General features: G+C 36.9%; 1 protein-coding gene across 1 annotated transcript in view; it reads left to right on the top strand.

Annotated features, from left to right (window-relative positions):
* Positions 1-20360, top strand: part of LOC136881292 (ubiquitin-like protein 7) — a 321168-nt gene that overhangs the window by 47334 nt on the left and 253474 nt on the right. The window contains exon 3 of the mRNA XM_067154091.2: positions 12892-12995. Within this exon, the coding sequence (XP_067010192.1) occupies positions 12892-12995 (104 nt within the window). The remainder of the gene's footprint in view (positions 1-12891; positions 12996-20360) is intronic.

The raw sequence follows: 20360 nt of genomic DNA, 5'->3' as shown, positions 1-20360 counted from the left end.
TAAGGCACCATATTTACCAGATTTCATTTCAACGCAGTAATTTATGTATTTATTTTGAACTTTTAACTCACTACTTGTTAGAACATTTAAAAACAGGACATTCGTAAAAATCTATAATAAGGATTGATTATAAGACTTTGTCATACTGTCTTCCACTTGCTAGTCTTTTCTTAGACATTTGTACCTACAACAGTATCCTCTTGTTTATATTTTAGATCTTCATTAAAAACTACGAATAAGAACAGTCAGGACCCTGATTTTTTCAGTCTATCAGGTATGAGATTTTTAGGCTGATGATACCCTCATTGTGGGTGAAACATGTCCCTGTATCTAATATGTTAAGATCTATTTCTTAAATTTAAAGAAAAATGTATTGAGTAGGTGGAATTTATAATCTAGTATTATTCTTTGACTTTAACTCATTGCGGACCATGGACGGCGTAAGACGTTCAAGCTTGCTCCTATGCTGCGGGCCGTGGACGGCGTAAGACGTTTAATGTTTCGCGCGAAGCAATGCTGTTTATATTCGTCATCCATGCATTCTTACACCTTAGTCTGCGTTACTGGTTGTAGCAGGAAGTTGGTTGACCTTGTTGAGATAACCCTCGCGTTGAGTGGGCTCATGTTTATCTCAGCAGTTTTAGCTGGAAAATCTCATAACTTCCTCGCGCGTCAATTCGGTACTTGAGATTCCAATGCAGTGCGTGTCGTCCTTACCGAGTGTAGTATAATGGCTTTTAATACAAAGTTTCTTACGGAAGATTAAATAGATATTGTTCACAATGATTATTCTGGTGATGAACTTATTCCTGAAATAGACTCAGATAGTGAAAGTGAGAGTGGTGAGGAAATTGCGATTCCCGAATCCGATAGGCCTATAGACAAAAGTGAAGTGACTGATACATATCATTCTAGTTATTGTCCACCCGTTCCACCATTTACAGAGACTTCAGGTATAAACGTTCAAATAGAAAATAAGCAGGATATTTTGAGTTACGTGAGTATTTTCATGAATGACGAATTTTATCAGTATGTGTGAGCAGACCAATCTATACGCGAGTCAAGTGATAAGTGCGGCGCCCCGGCCTTTCACAAAGAATTCGATCATGCAATCGTGGAAACCGATTAGTCCAAAATCCTGATATAAAAATGTACTGGACCGAAGACCCTGTTATTCATACTACGATATTTTCTAAAACAATGTTCCGAATACGCTTCCTTCATATTAATTTCTTCACTTCGGTGACAGTAATCGTTATGCCGAAAATATAGATAGGCTGTATAAAATTAGACGTATTTTGAAACCTGTCACACCATATATCACACCTTAAATATTTACTACAGGTAAGCACAAAGTATCACTTTTCTAACACTTATAGTTTAGGAGTAAATGTAAATTGTATTAAGTGATGCATGTCAAGAGGGCCGGCCATGAAAATGACCGGTCCAGGCATTCAAGTGTCCCGCTCAGAAGCAGGTACTGAATGTGTTCAGACCTGTCTTGGTTGGTGCGATCTAAAGCAACGTAAAAACAATATATATATATATATATATTGTAGCTCACATATTAAAATGCCAGAACGGAACGGACAATGGGTGGACGTAGTGTAATTTCAACATGTTGTTCTGTAGAATAAGATCTGAGAAAAACGTGACAAAATAAAATTGAAGTTGTTAAAAAAGAAAATAAGAAGCTGTTGGAATGAGTGACATCTGTCATTGAATTTTAAGGTGCTGAGCTGTGCATGACTGAATGCTAAGGCAAGTTAACTGCGAACGGAGGTAGGGGATGATAGCAGAGGAGTAGTAAAGGTGCAGGGGAAGGGGTGGTTAGCTTGTTAATTTAAACTTGAGCATTTGGATATTGCTTTATAAATATATCATCTCATCAAATAGTATGTTTATTTTATCAGAAATGTAATTTAAATTTAGTTTAGGATTACTTTGTTGATCTAATTGAATATGATATTTTTGTAAATATTAAGTACAGGACCTTTTAGAGCGATTTGCAAAATAATTAACCCTGGTGCCATACACCTGTATTTTTGTATCACCAACCGTACACTGGGGCACCGGATCCCCCAAAAAGAAAATTCATTTTATACATTATGATCAAAGATTTATTAAAAGAGATGCTCAAAACAGAATAGATCGCTTTGAATACATTATCACCCATTTTCAAATCAGAAAAGTACTGCAATCACTAAAAATACAGAAAAACAAGATGTTTACCATTTCTTCAAAGTTTCAAAGGCCTTCCACTCGGTTGCACTTTTTGAGATTTTACTTAGGCACAATTTGGACACACCACCACCATATGGTTTCTACACACAAACACCTTACATTCCTCACAGACAATTGTTGTTTTTGTGTCTTTCGATCTTGGACAGACGTTGCATCTTCCAGACTTCCGACTGGCTACTGCTGCCTGAGATGGAAATTCAACTCCCAGTTGCTCTACAATGTAAAGCCTGCTTCATCTGCGGAGTGATGGTATTTCCAGTCATTACAACATCCAGGGTCTCATTAGCTCTTTTGCCAGTGTAAAAAGGAATTCCACTCTTGGGTTTTGCATTGTGGTTTGCAGTATTATCTTTGTAGATGATATAGGCATTCACACATGCAATGTTCACAATGCCATAAAATAGGCAAAGTGGCCATCGCCTTGTTTTCCGACTGCAGGTGTATGTTGCAGTCATTTGATCTAGAACATCAACTCCCCCTTTAGTGCAATTATAGAAGTGGTTGCCTTTCATCATGCAACGGCCCTGATGCATATTTCAAAGCAGAAGTACATTCACATTTCTTTTTGGCACATAAGAAAGTAATGTGAGTTCTTTGGAGAAAACAAACATAGTTGATCCTGGTTTATGTTGTTTGGTCTGAAGAATCTCCTGTGGGATCTGTGGCTTATTTTTTCTCAATGTACCCGCCATTGTCAACTTATGCTGTTGGAGCATGTCATTGAACAAGGGAACTGATGAAAACCAGTTATCTACTGTGATATTCCGATTACTGCCATGAATGGTTTCAGACAGTTTCTCTACAAAGAAAGTTGCTTGAGGTTTGCCTCCAGTATCCATTTATCTTCCAGTATAGGGTATTGCATTGATCACATAGGCTACCCATTTGAAGTATTACATATCATAACTATCTTCAGTCCATATTTCGCAGGCTTGTTAGTTATATACATCCTAAATGAACACTTTCCATGGAATGCTAAGAGCTGCTCATCAGTAGTGCAATAGGCTCCTGGTGTGTAATATGTCTTACAATTCTTGATAAGTTCTATCAATAAATCACTGATTGGAGCAAGAGGGTCAATTTCCTTTCTAGCAGCCCGTGTCGTTTTGTCATCAAAACGTAATGTGTTTACCAAAAATTCGAAGCGTCTCTGAGGCATACGTTTCTTGTTACATAAAGTCCTCTGGTATTATGCCAAAGAGTTTCCGCTGAGGTGTGATTTTTTTTTGTGCACCAAAGTATAGAAAGAGACCCAACAAGGCTCTGATCTCAGCTGCTGATGTTTCTCCAGTACAACTTTGATCATTATATTTTACCCTTTGTATTGAAATTTCCTGATTAGTAAATTTTACATCATCATCAATCATCCTTTGTTATGAACAGTTCAAAGATATTTATCTCAGCCTTTGCAGCTCCTATATTTTTTCTGGGGGTTCTGCCAGTTCTTGAAGGGGTTTGTGATGACCTCCGATAACCATTCTTGCCTTTTAGAGAAGTTTTGTCTGCCCCGGTGTATGGTTCCAGGGTTAAATCTTTGTCTGTGGAAGTGCATGAATGATTTTAATCCATCCTGTGTTTGATCATTGCAGAGAATTTATTTGTGTATTATGGCACTAACATGTTCTTGGTAATGTGTTTGAAAATTAATACCATTTTGGTCTACATAACTGGCATTGAAATTAGCATACTTTAATTTATGTACTCCGGAACCCAAATACTTGTCTATTGAATTAATAGTGGGAGTGTTATAGAAAATTTTGGAATTGGTATTAGTAGTTTCAAAAGCTATGTTAAAGTTATGCATTTTGAAAATATTGGTAATTTGGATCATGATATTATTAAATGTAAAGATAACACATTAGCTTTTTCTCTCTTGGTTCACTAATTAAATTTGTATGATGTATATTTTTCTATTTGTGTATATTTTTATTGACATGGTTTTTGCTATAACCATTGCATGTACCTATGTTGTAAAGGGTGTAGATTTGTCTATTGTAATTTTTTATAGATAGTGGGATTCATGTTAATTTTGAGGACTCTGGCTTATTTAAAAGAAAAAGATTTGTTTATTGGTTTGTAATCGTTACATATTCCTTATGGTCTTGATTTATGTGAAAATTATGAAATTTCTGAAATTTCTCTTTATTTCATATTTTATTTCTTGTTTATCTATTGGAAGTTTGTTGACAGCCTTTTCTATTTCTGCTCTTGTGGTAATTGAGTTATTTTAGGCATATGAAACCAGTTATGCTTGGATCTTTTTTCGATAATGTATTAGTAAGGTTCTCAATAAATGGATGGAAAAGATAATCTGTACTTTGACTAGTAGTAGTAGTAGTAGTAGTTGTAGTAGTAGTCTGTCACCTCAGCATCCTTGAGATAAACTATCTTAATGCCTATTTCTTGTTTTTTTTTTTGGTTTGTTTTCTAGATAAAATTGCCTTTTCTGGTTTACAGAATTTTGAAAAAATTCCATTTCAAAGGAGCTTCCAGGTGTACATTATATAGCTTATTAAGACTGGTTTTCTTCGTGTATAAAAATTTTATTTCATTTTTGATCCAAATTTTGTTAGGACCTTGATTTTGGAATAGGAGGAAGAAGAAATTATGATTTCTTATTGTGTTCACACCCAAATTGAATTCTTTTTCTTCTTCATTTCCTGTTGCTAGTCTTCTGGGTCTGGTTGTGAGTCAAGGACCTCCACAGTTTTCTATCTCCACCACTTCCTTCCTTCCTTCCTTCCTTCCTTCCTTCCTTCCTTCCTTCCTTCCTTCCTTCCTTCCTTCCTCTAATATATCTTCTACTTTTACTCCTCTGTTCTCTATACTCTCTTTCACTGGATCCATCCACCTCTTTCTGGGTCTTCCTCGTCTTCCTCCTATTATTTTCTCTGTAAATACTTGACATTTGGAACTCTATCCTCTTCTATTCTCATTATGGGTCCAAACCATTTCAGCTTATTGTTCTCTATCTTGTCTTACAGTTTAGGAAATCCAATTCTCTCTCTGATTTTATCCCTTTTTGTCTTCCCAATTACTCTTCTAAGGAACTTCATCTCTGCTGCTTGGATTCTGCTTTCATCATGTTTTTTTGTTGTCCATGTGCCCACCACGTATGTCCAAGTTGGTGTGTAATACATTGAGTACAGAATTTTCTTGTATTCTCTGGGACATCATGTTTCCACTCTATACTTCTCACACATTGGTAAAACCCATTGGCTTGTTGGATTCTGTTTCCAATTTTTTCACGTATTTCCCCATCTTCTTCAAGTATACTCCCCAAATATTTGAAGCTTATCACAACTTCTAATGGTCTTCCGTTTAATTCAATATTCCCATAATTCAATATCTCATCTGCAAAGAATAAGGCCTTTGTCTCTCTGCTTCCCATTTTATTGTACACTCTTATATACGGTATTTCATCCATGACTGTGATGAAGAGTAGAGGGGATAATATACCAGTACTTCCTTGTCGAAGTCCTATTTCTACATTGAACCAGTTTGTTTGTCCTATCTTAGTATTCACACTATTTACACACTTTTCATTCTAGCTTTGATCAATTTTATCAGTGCATCCCAGACCAGTTGCCATGGTACACTGTCATATACATTCCCAATATCTATAAATGTCATCACTAAATCCTTCCGGAACTCCCTTCTTTTCTCCAGTATGTTCCTTTTCTATTTTCATCCTCGGTCTTTCCTCTAAGATCTTCTCAAATATCTTTGCTGCATGTGAAATGAGGCTGATTCCCCAATAGTTGTTGCATTCTTTCTTATCACCCTTCTTGAATACTGGGGATTATCAGACCCTTCCTCCAATTGCCTGGTACTTCTTTTTTTCTTCTATATCACTTGAAATAGTCTATATATCCAATGTAAACCTACTGTTCCTTCTGCCTTCATCATCTCTGTAGCCACCTCGTTCACACCTGATGCTTTGCCACTTTTCATCTTCTTTATAGCTCCTTCTATTTCCAGTATTGTTATATCTTCATTTTGGTTTTCTTCCACCATTTCTTCTTCATATTCCTCATCTTCCTCCAGTTCTTTCGATTTGACACGAAGTAAATTAGCAAAATACTCCTCCCATTTCTGGAGAATATCCTCTCTTTGTGTGAAATTTGTCCTATATCTGTCTTTACAAATTTTGTATCTTCTTTCCAGTTCACGTTGCTTTTCAATAATCTATACAACACTTTCTTACTTACCGGGCGAGTTGGCCGTGCGCGTAGAGGCGCGCGGCTGTGAGCTTGCATCCGGGAGATAGTAGGTTCGAATCCCACTATCGGCAGCCCTGAAAATGGTTTTCCGTGGTTTCCCATTTTCACACCAGGCAAATGCTGGGGCTGTACCTTAATTAAGGCCACGGCCACTTCCTTCCAACTCCTAGGCCTTTCCTATCCCATCGTCGCCATAAGACCTACCTGTGTCGGCGCGACGTAAAGCCCCTAGCAAAAAAAAAAAAACTTTCTTACTTCCTTTAACATCTTCTCGCAAGGTTTCTGTGAAGATTTCCCAGCATTTCTGTCTCTATGCTTTCTATGCTTCATGATACTTTGGCTTACTCTCTGTATTTCTGCCTCCTATCCAGCTCCTCCATGCTTTTTGTTTTTCTTTTCACTGCATCCCTTACTTTGTTATTCCACCAGGGTGTCTCCTTTTCGCTGATATTCTAGCCCATATATCATCGGCACATTTCACCATTCCTGGTTGGACCTTGCTCCATTCCTTTTCAACACTGCCAACCTCTCATTTCAGGATTTTGTTTTTTTCAGTTTTTCTTGGAACTTCTCTAGTGCTCCCTTTTCCTTTAATTTTCATACCACCGGGCGAGTTGGCCTTGCGGTTAGGGGCGCGCAGCTGTGAGCTTGCATCCGGGAGATAGTGGGTTCGAACCCCACTGTCGGCAGCCCTGAAGATGGTTTTCCGTGGTTTCCCATTTTCACACCAGGCAAATGCTGGGGCTGTACCTTAATTAAGGCCACGGCCGCTTCCTTCCTATTCCCAGGCCTTTACTATCCCATCGTCGCCATAAGACCTATGTGTGTTGGTACAACGTAAAACAAATAGGAAAAAAAAATTCATACCTTTAATTTTCTTTCTCTTATAATCTCTTAATTTCACGATTTTACCAAGTCTTAATTTAGCTACTAAAATTTTATGGTCTCCTTCAAAATCTTCTCTTGGCACAGCTGTCACATCTTCCAATTGTCTGTGTTTCTTTCTCAACTAAAATCAGATCAATAATTGTTTTTGTTCTCCTTTTTCTCCATCTTTATCTAGTTATTTTTTAGCTGTTCTTTCTGAACCATGAATTGCCTACTATTATTTCCTCTCACAAAAATCTAGTAATAGTTCTTATGCATTTCTATGTCTGTAACTTTCCATTAAAATTTAATGTTTTTGATCTAAATATTCTTCTAAACATGATTTTTCTTTGAAGAATGTTTTTGCAAACTGCTTTATTTTGCAAGACACCACAAAATACTTCTAACCACTTCAAAACCCAGAAGTAAACTGAAGTGGACATTCTTATTTTTAATCACTTGGTGAATCATATGTTCCCACTTCTCCCATAGTTCTGGAAAGCCTTGGACTTTTGTATTCAGTGCAGCTGCACATTATTAGATAAAAGCCGTAGTCTCATACCAAATATTTCTTGGATGAGTCACTGCATTTTCTTTCAAAATTCTGATTCCATACACAATATTACAAAATATTGTGTAAATACTTCAAATTAAAAATTATTTGGAAAATGATGTTGGATATTAAGAGTTTCATGAATCTTTTGGGGAAATATTTGGGAAAATTCAGAAAAGAACCTTTAAAATATTAAACAGGGGATACTGAATAAAATTAATGAAATAATTATTCAGGTAAAAGAAAAAGCTGCATGGATGAAAAATTAAACCCCAAACATCTTGCTTGTGAAGCCAAAATGCTGCTGCCTCAGCCATCTGACAAGTTGTGAGGGAGAGACACTTTTCAATCTGTAAACTGCCATGAATATGGTGAAGCATTTTATTTTGAGACTAGCTAGCCAGTGTGCTCTATTATTTGAATAATAACACCTTGAGGGTACTCTACCACTTTGCTCCCAAAGTCATTTAAGTTGATGGGGGAGGGGGGCACTTTTTGATAATGTCAGATTATTTGTACAAAGGTTTACCAAACTCTTTTGGATCACTGAATTGCAATATGCAGATAGCAATGCTTCTCTGCCTCATAAACCTTAGAAGCTGCAACTCTCTGTCAATTGCTTCAACAGTGAATATGAACAATTAGGCCTTACTACCAACTTTCAGAAAACTAAAGTTTTTGCACAATCAGCTCCTGGAACTATTTTCCTTAATTTTGATATTACCATCTCTGACATGCCTCTGGAGTAAGTTGATTACTTCTCGTATCTTGGAAAAATGATCTCAGGAAAATGCACCTTTGACTAGGACGTGGTAAACAGAAAATATGCTACTCATGTAGCTTTTAAATGTCTGTTGTATCAAGTTTTCTTGAACAAAGATCTAAGAATACACACCAAAGTGATAGTGTGTCAAGCCCTTGTTGTGTCAGCATTACTCTGTGAATGTGAAACCTGGACTCTGTATCATCATGACATCAAGGAGCTATATTGGTTTCTGCCAGCAAAATCTTAGATCCATCATGAACATTAAATGGGATAACTACAGTATATATCCAGTGTTGTGATTCTTCAGAGGGCACAGATGTGTAGTATAGAGGCTACCATCATTGGTCACTTGCTTACAAGGATGGGACATCTTCAGCATATGGGAGAAGACAGTCTTCCTCAGCAAATCCTATGTAATCGATTCAGCAGTGGTAGAAGGTCTTATGGCACCCCTTTGAAACAATATAAAGTTCAACTAAAGAGGATTACGACGAGCGTAGGCCCTGAGTGCTTGGCATGCTCTTCGAGAAGATCATTCTTGTTGACACATAACTACTGGAGATTCTATTGTGCAATTTGAATGGCTATATTGAATACAGCAAATTGACATCCATCAAAGATGGAAACAGTCCCAGGTCCAGCCATACCCCCAACCCTCGTCTTGGTTTTCTTAGGGCCATTTTCTCCAAATCGAGTTAAACCTGGTATAAATAAAACCCATTTAGCTTCAGTACCTAGTTTAAACTTGCGTCCATTTTCTCCACCAATTTCTGACGCTCGTTTAGTTTAAACGACAGTTCGCCCGTTTAAACTAATGATGTCAAGTTTGCGCTAGCGTTGGTTGCACTGAAGGAGTAGTCGAAGGCTTGGTCGATTGGAATTGACCAATCAGAGCCAAGTAATTCAATGACCGACATTTTTGTATTAATATCAGCTGTTTGTGGCGAATTAATGCTATCGTACATAGTGAATAGAGGAGAAATTTGGCGGGATATTAGATTTACTGATAAATACATTGTTTAACTTACATTTGTGCAAAGTGTTGTTGTATAATTTTACCCATTACTGTTTACAGTTTCTTGGAACGCAATTTTATTTCTTATTTTTCTCTGTCATGCTTTACCATAAACAAGTACTGTGGGCCTTTTGACGTCGGTATTGTGTTACGGAACACACGAGAACGTTGAAATATTAAAATCCTGGTCTTTCAGCAATACGGTATTCCTTGCCTCAGAAAATCACATTGCCCTCGGCCGGGATCAATTTCAAAAACCTCAGATCCAGCAGACAGACCACTGAGGATGTATTATTTGGAGATGTATTACTTGATTCTGTATTCGTTTATAACATAACCAAGTTCGCGGTATGTCGTACTGTATGCATAATACTCTTCTCCCTATAGCATTAATATTTCTATTGCTGGTATGCTGGCAATAGTTACGATGAAACATTCTTAACTATATTTTATTACAAGTTTACTAGCAAGCATGAAACACTTTATTTTTCTGATCCTAGAAATATATAATCTAGTAATTAGAAATTTATACCACCACCTCTCCTACCGTGCCGGCCAACATTGTGATGGTAAAAATATTTTCAACAAACTGGATTCTGACCTTCTAACCACGGGTTCAGACAGTGCTGACCGAACGCTTTAACGACCACAGCCACTAGACTCCGCACGAGAAGCTGATGTATTACACTACTTATTTATGGATATTTTTATGCTTCACATTACAGTATTTATACCACCAACACTATTTTATATAATAATTTAAGGTCTGTGGTTCCCGTTGTTAATGAAAAAAATGCCTGTTGCATAATATCTTAAAGCAACCAGAATCATTGCTTCTAGCGAAATAGCATTATTTCGTACAGTTGACGTTTTAAATGAATCCTTCTTTGATACTAGACAATCCGTGCTGTTCGCTTACGAATTATAAATCCATCAAAATACTCTGTTACTTCCGATTTTCCAAATTGTAAACTTTTGTTGGAATGCGCCTTCTTAACCTCACTTGCACATCAAAATTATTTCCTATTTAACCAAAGACTTCAATAAATTCTTCCATTTTTCTAATGCTAATACTACGTTCTAATTTTAGTACGTTTTTTATTAAAGTGCTGCAGTACTGGTAGTTAAAACTAACCCTTCTACTAGAAAAATCAAAGATACGTTAATAAAATGTCAAGAAGGTTGAATATAAACAGCAGTTTAAACCTACAATATAGAAGGTTTAACTTTGAACCAAGTTTAAACTTGATACAAAGTTTAAACCAATATGGGAAAATGAATGTTAGTTTAAACTCAGACTTAAACCAGATTAAAATAAACCTAGTTTAAACTCATTTGGGGAAAACGGCCCTTAGTCACCAACTACCTTGGCACTGGATAAAGAAAGAACTGCAAGAGAGAAACGAATACTCAGATACGAGAATCAGCTGATTATAATTATCATCAATTAGTCAGTCCTCTCAAAGGTATTACTTTTTTACATAGTAACATGTTCTTCGGTTTTAAGTATGTTATCTCACATCTTGTTATTTTTAGCCTTAAGGAATTTGCAGTACTAGTTTAATGTTTTCCCTGACACAGCATTTTTAGTGTAGCATTCTCTAACTCTAAACTAACATTCTCAAGGCAGCTAACATGGGGAAAAGCATTTGAAAAGCTTTAACCTGACCTGATTACTTGAAACTGCCTTAGTAGATCAATGGTAGAGTATCTGGCTCATGATTCCAAGTTTCTGGGTTCAGTCCTGATTCAGATAATTGGATAGTTAAGGGCAGTCGAAGATCTTACTACTTCATATAGTTTTTGACATGTTAAAGATCTCTGTTGATTCACTCAGTGTTAGCCAACAAAATTAAATTAACTCTGCCATAGTTTCCGTTTGGTAGGATTACACTTTTGTTGCTAGACAGCTGCACAATTGGGATGTTGAAATTGGTAGGCAGTCTGCCTAGATAGCACATTTTCAAAAGGTCTGCAACTTCATACCTGAGGCCATATTGATATTATTATTCTCTCTTCGTTATGCCCAATTAAGGAGCACGATTGAACTTATTTAGCTGATGTCGTTGCTTTTTTCTTTTCCCAGAATCTCATCTTCTTGCGATCTTCTGATCAGGTTTTGTTGGTGGTAGTGCTTGGATGATGTTTAAAGCGGTGATTGTTGACTAATTTTCTGAAATTAGATCTGTCTGACACAATGTCATCTGTGGTGCCTAATTCCTGAAGATCTTTCCAACTTCCAGCAGCCAATTGTTTTTTACTTTCATTGATAGGGCAAGGTTCAGAATTCTTTCGGTCGATCTATCATTACTCATTCTGAGAATATGTCCATATAATTTCAAAAGTCTTTTCTTAAATGTGTCTGAAATCTCTGAGTGTTGGTACAGATCATGAGATTTCCTTATCATCCAAATTCCCTCTGTACAGCAGACTGGTCTAAAAATTTTCCTTTTGTCTTTCTTGCTTTTCTACATCTTTAAGCAATGATCTGCCTCCAACGATCAATGTTTCAGATGCGTATAGTGCTTCAGGCTTGATTACAGTGTTATAATGTCTTAATTTTGCATTTTGGGATATAGATTTTTTATTATAACTGCTCCAAGTGAGTCTGTATGCTCTTTGCAGTTTAGAGACCCTACCTTTGTTTGCTGCATGATTGAGTCCTGAAGGACATCCTCGGTCCCCCAGAATCCGGTGACCGAGAAAACCTAGTGCAATCACTAGGGCCTAGGGTAGTTTCTACGTCAGCTGACATTTCCATCATTAAAAAGGTTGAAGGTAATATGGAGACTGCCAGTTGTTGATCTCGATGTTTCAACTAAGGTACATGAGCTGTAGAAGTTGCCTCAAGATGGTTTCTGGCTGTTCTATGGATTCTGCTTGTCAGCCGCCTCTAATATGAGTTTGGTCCATGAGAGCTATTTCATTTCACTCAAGTCCGCTGGCAAGCCAGTTAGGATCCCCCTATCCGCCACCTGGAACGCGCCACATGGGAGTCACCTCTCCCCTGCTACAATAGCATAGTAGGTTCGTGGAATATTATTATTATTATCATCATCATCATTATTATTATTATTATTATTATTATTATTATTATTATTATTATTATTATTATTATTATTATTATTATTTGAGTTTTTGGTGTGTAGTGTGTCTATTAGATAATTGGCATCCCAGTGGCAAATTAAAATTTGTATATTTTGAATTATGTCCTGTGTTTCAGAGCCTCCCATTCCTGTCCGTTCAATGTCAGAAGGTGATATTCAAGAACTTGTCCTGGCGTTTCGAACATTCACTAGACACCCCAGTTATCGTAGTGCTTTACACGTAAGTACTTATTCAGTCATAGTGTGGAAATCTACCATAGAAGACGATCACTTTATACAAAAGAAGTTACCTTATGAACTTGGTGCACCTATTATCCAGTGACAGTTCCTACCATGATAAGTGGATGGAGAGATGTCTTAAAGTCAACGATGTAATCATAAATAAATAAAAAATAATAAAAAGATAAATTATTTCAGCCATTGTTGTTGCTGTGGTTATTATTATTATTATTATTATTATTATTATTATTATTATTATTATTATTATTATTATTATTATTATTATTTTAATGATGATAATGGTGATCAATAGCAGCAGCCTGATGGCACGTAATACCATGTATGACAGTTATCTCTCCAAGAACATGCCCTTCCATGTAATCTCATTTGACATAAGATTGAGTGAATGCTATTTCAAGCCAATATGCAGTGCATGTCAATATGATCTACCAAGGCAGTTTCAAGTAATCATACATACATTATCATTATAGACTGTTATGCCTTTCAGCGTTCAGTCTGCAAGCCTCTGTGAATTTACTAAACGTTGCCACAATCCTCGATTTGCAACTAATGTTGTGGCCTCATTTAGTTCTATACCTCTTATCTTTAAATCGTTAGAAACCGAGTCTAACCATCGTCGTCTTGGTCTACCTCTACTTCTCTTACCCTCCACAACAGAGTCCATTATTCTCCTAGGTAACCTACCCTCCTCCATTTGCCTCACATGGCCCCACCACTGAACCCGGTTTATGCGTACAGCTTCATCCATCAAGTTCATTCCTAAATTAGCCTTTATCTCCTCATTCCGAGTACCCTCCTGCCATTGTTCCCACCTGTTAGTACCAGCAATCATTCTTGCTACTTTCATATTTGATACTTCTAACTTATGAATATGATATCCTGAGTCCACCCAGCTTTCGCTCCCGTAAATCAAAGTTGGTCTGAAAACAGACCGATGAAAAGATAGTTTCGTCTGGGAGCTGACTTCCACAGAATACTGTTGATTGCAACTGCGAGGTCACTGCATTAGCTTTACAATACCTTGATTCAATCTCACTTACTATATTACCATCATGGGAGAACACACAACCTAAATACTTGAAATTATCGACCTGTTCTAGCTTTGTATCACCAATCTGACATTCAATTCTGTTGAATTTCTTACCTACTGACATCAATTTAGTCTTCGAGAGGCTAATTTTCATACCATACTTATTACATCTATTTTCAAGTTCCAAGATATTAGACTGCAGGCTTTCGGCACAATCTGCCATTAAGACCAAGTCGTCAGCATAGGCCAGACTGCTTACTACATTTCCACCTAAGTGAATCCCTCCCTGCCATTTTATACCTTTCAGCAGATGATCCATGTAAACTATGAACAGCAAAGGTGAAAGATTACAGCCTTGTCTAACCCCTGTAAGTACCCTGAACCAAGAACTCATTCTACCATCAATTCTTACTGAAGCCCAATTGTCAACATAAATGCCTTTGATTGATTTGAATCATCTGCCTTGAAGTCCATAGTCCCCCAATATAGCGAATATCTTTTCCCTCGGTACCCTGCATATGCTTTCTCTAGATCTACAAAACATAAACACAACTGCCTATTCCTCTCGTAGCATTTTTCAATTACCTGGCGCATACTGAAAATCTGATCCTGACGGCCTCTCTGTGGTCTGTAACCACACTGGTTTTCATCCAACTTCCTCTCAACGACTGATCGCACCCTACCTTCTAAGATGCCAGTGAATACTTTGCCTGGTATACTAATCTATGAGATACTTCGATAGTTGTTGCAATCCTTCCTGTTCCCTTGCTTATAGATAGGTGCAATTACTGCCTTTGTCCAATCTGAAGGTACCTTACCAACACTCCATGCTAATCTTACTACTCTATGAAGCCATTTCATCCCTGCCTTCCAACTATACTTCACCTTTTCAGGTCTAATTTCATCTATTCCTGCTGCTTTATGACAATGGAGTTTATTTACCATCCTTTCCACTTCCTCAAGCGTAATTTCACCAACATCATTTTCCTCCTCCCCATGAGCTTGGCTGTTTGCAACACCACCTTTTAATTGAGAAGATTTTCAAAATATTCCTTCCACCTCTCCGGTGATTCCCTGGGATCTATTTTGAGTTCACCTGAATTACTGAAAACACTGTTCGTTCCCTTTTTCCCTCCGTTCCTAAGATTCTTTATTGCAATCCAGAAAGGTTTCCCTGCTGCTTGACCTAGCCTTTCCAGGTTATTACCAAAATCTTCCCACGACTTCTTTTTGGATTCAACAACTATTTGTTTCTTTCATCTATGTACAAATCCCTGTCTGCCTCAGCCCTTGTTTGGAGCCATTTCTGATAAGCCTTCTTTTTACGTTTACAAGCTGCTCTCACTTCACATCATCCCACCAAGATGTTCGCCTTTTCCCATCTTTACACACAGTTGTTCCTAGGCATTCCCTTGCTGTTTCTACTACAGCATTCCTGAACGCCACCCATTCACTTTCTGTATCCTGAACCTGCTTCCTGTCTACTGTTCTAAACTTCTGACTAATCATATCCATGTACTTCTGTCTAATTTCCTCGTCCTTGAGATTTTCTACCCTTATTTTTTCAGACAGATTTCACTTTCTCTATCCTAGGCCTAGAAATACTTAGTTCACTACAGATCAGATAGTGGTCTGTATCATCGAAAAATCCGCTAAAAACTCGTACATTCCTAACAGATTTCCTGAATTCGAAGTCGGTTAAGATATAGTCTATTATGGATCTGGTACCTCTAGTCTCCCATGTGTAGTGGTGAATAGCCTTATGCTTGAAGAATGTATTTGTAACTGCTAAACCCATACTAGCACAGAAGTCCAGCAAACGCTTCCCATTCCCATTAGCTTCCATAATTCCCCACATTTACCAATCATCCTTTCGTATCCTTCAGTTCTATTCTGTCGGCGAGAGATTGAAAGCACTTTGTAGACATTGTTTTAGATAGCGATTATGGCAATATTGAAATTTTGGAAAATGAATCAGAGATCGAGGATAGTGATAGCAACAGTGAAAGTTACTGAAGTAAGCAGAATATTGAAGAAAGTGAGAGTGAAAGTGCCGCGCCACGTTCTTCCAAACACATGTGGCTGTTGACACAAAGGAACCATAGTGTTTGGAAATTGGAGATAAAGGACAATAATCCTGATATATATATCCATTTCGTGGATACAGCGGTGTTTCAAAAATACTTACAAAAAATGTATAGTCCGCCCACTGTCCGAAATTGCAATGTTTTTAGGGCACACGGATCCACTCGTTTTGAAACTATTTCAAATGAAAAATTTGTACCAGAGCCAGCAGACACTCAAGGAATGAAGAATGGGTTATTCATAACCTTCAGTGGCATGAATGCGAAATTTGAGGTAATTATCTGCATTAGTTTTTATTTTATGCATGTTTTGTGTGACAGGTATGCTCAAACTATGGGCGGGCAAATGGATACTGATATTTCAGTCAACAATGCGGCCATTTATTGTGACTTGAATGGGTTAATCAAAGACGGTGGGAGAGGAATGTGGTAGAAGAAATAAATAAAATGCAATGAAAAATTGACAAGGACAAAATGAGAGATGAAGATGCAAGGGGCTAAGAAAATGTATGGGAGTCGAGGGGGAGAGAACTACATTCTACAACAAAACTGAAGAAACAAGCTTAAAAAGAACAAAAAATTACTACAGTAAGAGGGGCACACACAATATGAAAGTATGGCACCTACTGTTGTGGAAAAAATTATAGACACCTGAGTTAATGAAAAGTTTTTCCTTTGTCCCACATAGAAACAAGCTGTACCAAAATTTAGCTTATTTTATTCTACGTTTAATTATCTGAGGTGGAAGTTTTTATTGTAACCAGTCAAAATTTTAACACAGGTTGAACAAAAGAAAGTGCTTGTATTTTTTCCATTTCCAATATAGCGCTCACTTTGAAAATTCATAAGTCTAAAAATATTGATTTGATCGTTACCAAACTTTAATACATCTTAAAGTAACTTATTGTTGATCGGTACACCAAATTTTATTCTGATGTTTGTGAAAAAGGTTGTAAGTTTTGTGAAACAACATTTTCTCATTAGTGGGTGATCATAGACATAAAAATTTGGCTTGTTATGAAGCTCATGAATATCAGGCTAAAATTAAAACTGCTTTTTGCCTGCATGCAGTTTTTTATATTGATTTATATTTAATTGAATGGTTTTGAGAGAAGAAAGCAATGTATCAACCGAGCGGTGTTGCCCAGTTGGCCTATTTGCTGCGCCAACTGAACTCTCACTGCTCTATATCAGCTTTGAGTCATGTAGAGCTACTTCACAATGAATGTGTTGTGTTGTGGGGTTAGAAGGTGGAATGCTAGATGACGAAGACTGGTATTTTCCTGCATCATCTGGAACTTTAAATACAAAACGTTTATGAAGATGAACGCATCCTACCATTACAATTGATATCTTGAAGAGACGATACACTTCGAATAAGCCCTATCACCTAGCCCTGAGTGAAAATAAATTTCAGTGAACTGGCCAGTAATCGAACCCAGGACCCTTGTATCCGAAAACCAACAGGCTCACCGTTCAGCGACGGAATCTGACAAAGAGTAAAGGATTTTTTTTGGCACACACTGTAGAGGTTTTAACTTCTCCTGCCCGGGAAATGCCAACTATGAAGGATAAACGCGCAACCTTTACATTCGTTTTAGAACCGAGCAGTGGAGATTCTCACAGTATCTTTCATCTTGCCTACGATTCTCGTTACTCACATAAAAGCGATACATTTTGAAGAAACAATGACTTCTTCTCTACTTCTAAGGAAAGTAAGTTGCCAAATAATTCTGCAAAGTGCACTGATGCATTAATCACTATGGAAATGAAGAGGTCCTTCTTATAAGCTGGAACTTACGGCAAAATACGAGATACATTACGTAATTTTATTGTTGATATATCGAGCACTAGTCCAATTAAGGTTATAAACAACTGCTGAAACAACAAGCATCCACATGTACAAGAGCATTGTTCTCGCCGGTCAGTAGGCTGCTTTCTTCTCACACAACCACCCAATTAAATATAAATCAATATAAAATCAACAGTTGCATGCAGGCAAAAAGCAGTTTTAATTTTAGCCTCACATACTCATGAGCTTCATAACAAACACATTTTTTTACGGCTATGAAAACCCACTAATGAGAAAATGTTGTTTCACAAAATTTAAAACAACCTTTTTCATAAATATCAGATGAAATAAAAACTTGGTATACATATCAACAATAAGTTACTTTAAGATATTAAAGTTTGGTAACGATTAGATTAATACTTTTAATATTATGATTTTCAAAGTGAGCGCTCTGTTGTTAACGGAAAGAATACCAGCACTTTTTTTGTTCAACCTGCATTGAAATTTTAACTGGTTATGATAAAAATAGTCTAATTCACATAATTAAACGTAGAATAAAATAAGCTAAATTTTTGTGTAGCTTGTTTTTATATACGACAAAGGATAAACTTTTTATTATTGAAATAACTCATGTGTCTATAATTTTTTCCATGACAGTAGTCTAAATTGAACCATCTATTGATGAGGAGAGTATAAATTTGGAAAAGAACAGAAATGAAACAATGACAGTGAAGGACACGGGAAGAGAACTACCTACATAAATCTTTAATGGCTTACAACCATATATTGCTTAATTGATGGCCAGTGTCCTATGATCCCATATTGTTTTGTTTGGGTAAGGTCTTGAACATCTTAGAACACAACGTTATGACCCGGCCATAAGGTCTTTGCAGCCATTGTTGACTAATCTAGTTGGTTTGAAATGGATGTTCATACGAGTAGCACGGGACCGCCATGTTTGGCCAATGTATACCTTGCCACAAGTACTCGGAATTTTGTGCACCTCATGCCTTTTGGTATGTGCTGTAAAAGCATCAATCCAAACACACTATGTCATTAACTGTATTCATTATGTCCTGTCGTATATTACTAACAAATTACTTGTAGCACGTTGTAATCTATATATATATAAAACAAGAGTTTTGTCTATACATTGCTCAGAATTTAAAAAGAATGGTATTTCTGTATCGGATGAGTCCACAGGAACAAGGAAATGCACTTTTTAATTTTCCATCATTTCTGTCTGTTAGCCTGTATGTCTGTATGTATACGCATCACGAGAAAACGGCTGAAACGAATTTAATGAAAATCGGTATTTAAAGTCAGGGTATAAACCATTACAATCCAGGCTATAAATCACTTTATTCACGCTGACTGAAATGGTAGTTTAGGGGAAGGCCTAAAATTTAATTCTCAAATATTTATTTGTTATTCGTGGCCTTATCAATAAATACTACGTAACTAAAGTTATATAGAATTAAATTTCCAATCATTTATGTCGTACATTTTTAACGTACCAGCTGTGATAAGAGAGATATTCATGAATTTGTATTTTTGTTGCTAATTCCATATCGACGCCAAGCTACGAGCAAATGGGTAAACAGAATTTAATGAAAATCGGTTTGTAGAGTCGGGAATATGGAACTACAGTCGAGGCTATAAATTATTTTATTCACCCTGGTTGAAATGGTAGTTTAGGGGAAGGCGCATAAAATTTAATTCTTAAATACATATGTTATTGGTCCTGTCAAAAAGTAGGTACTACATAACAAAAGTTACAGAGAATACAATTTCCGATCATTTATGTTTTATTCAGTTTTACCATACCGACTATAGGAAGAGTGGTATTTCAGAGTTGGAAGAAAACTAAATGTGAAGGCCCACAATGTCAAAAGCTCATGAAATTGATCAACAATAGCATTACATTGACCATTGTTTGCTGTGATGATCTTTGTCTCTTATGCTGTCACTCATCTCCAATAGATGGGATTACTGCTGCGTATTGAATATAACAGCCTGCCTGAATATTGGTGGGAAATAGCTGGGGAGTTAGATGACTTTCTTTAGCATGCCTTTCCTCTGGTTCATAAATTTTCTGATACTACTGGTACATTACACACTGGTTCATCATAGTATTCCAGCAATTCGATCCCTACTCTGACACGCTGATTTGAATGAACCGTATGCAAACTTAACGGAATACGGTAAAGGAGTGTTCACAGCTGTGAGCGGCCTGGTCATTCTGGCTCTGGAACTTTGGACTATTAGATCAGCAGCATAGTACTATTTATTAAAAGTGAGGAAATGTGTGGTTTTTCATTTGATTGAGTATTTCTTATGATAGCATTGCTTTTAAGCGCAACATTCCTACTGATGTTAATTTCAGTCGGGAAAACCACTAAGATAGTCTTTCTGAGGATGTAAGAAGGTAGGTAGGTG

The sequence above is a fragment of the Anabrus simplex genome, chromosome 1 (genome assembly GCF_040414725.1).
Source record: "Anabrus simplex isolate iqAnaSimp1 chromosome 1, ASM4041472v1, whole genome shotgun sequence".
Taxonomy (NCBI): Eukaryota; Metazoa; Arthropoda; class Insecta; order Orthoptera; family Tettigoniidae; genus Anabrus; species Anabrus simplex.
The sequence above is the reverse complement of the archived record's forward strand: the minus strand, read 5'-3'. Positions and strand labels throughout refer to the sequence as shown.